This window comes from Penaeus monodon, chromosome 19, assembly GCF_015228065.2.
Source record: "Penaeus monodon isolate SGIC_2016 chromosome 19, NSTDA_Pmon_1, whole genome shotgun sequence".
In the NCBI taxonomy this organism is placed as follows: domain Eukaryota; kingdom Metazoa; phylum Arthropoda; class Malacostraca; order Decapoda; family Penaeidae; genus Penaeus; species Penaeus monodon.
The window spans coordinates 44,615,336-44,615,623 of record NC_051404.1 but is presented as its reverse complement, the minus strand read 5'-3'; the positions used below and the strand labels follow the sequence as shown (position 1 = coordinate 44,615,623).

General features: G+C 40.3%; 1 protein-coding gene across 1 annotated transcript in view; it reads right to left on the bottom strand.

Annotated features, from left to right (window-relative positions):
* Positions 1 to 288, bottom strand: part of LOC119585255 (recQ-mediated genome instability protein 1-like) — a gene marked incomplete in the record, with an annotated part of 14,892 nt that overhangs the window by 764 nt on the left and 13,840 nt on the right. Inside the window, 1 exon segment of the mRNA XM_037933922.1 lies at positions 172 to 267. Coding sequence (XP_037789850.1) covers positions 172 to 267 — 96 coding nt within the window.

The window sequence follows — 288 nt, the reverse complement described above, 5'->3', positions numbered from 1 at the left end:
ATCAAAGAATGACTGAAACAGACAAACAAAATGACAAAGAGGCCAAGGCAGAGATAATGACTGAATCAGGAAGACAGACAGAGAGAAAATATTGAAAAATAAATTACTCCCACCTTTCACAACTTCTAAACAACCTACATCACAAGACCAGAGAAGTAGATCGTCACATACCTTAGCCAGCTGTGCCTTCAGGGCTGGGTTGGTCCTTGCCTCAATTTTCTTCATGTTCATTTCCTCTGTGCTCATACCAATAAGGTTTTGCAGGATCTGAAAGACAACAGCAATAGT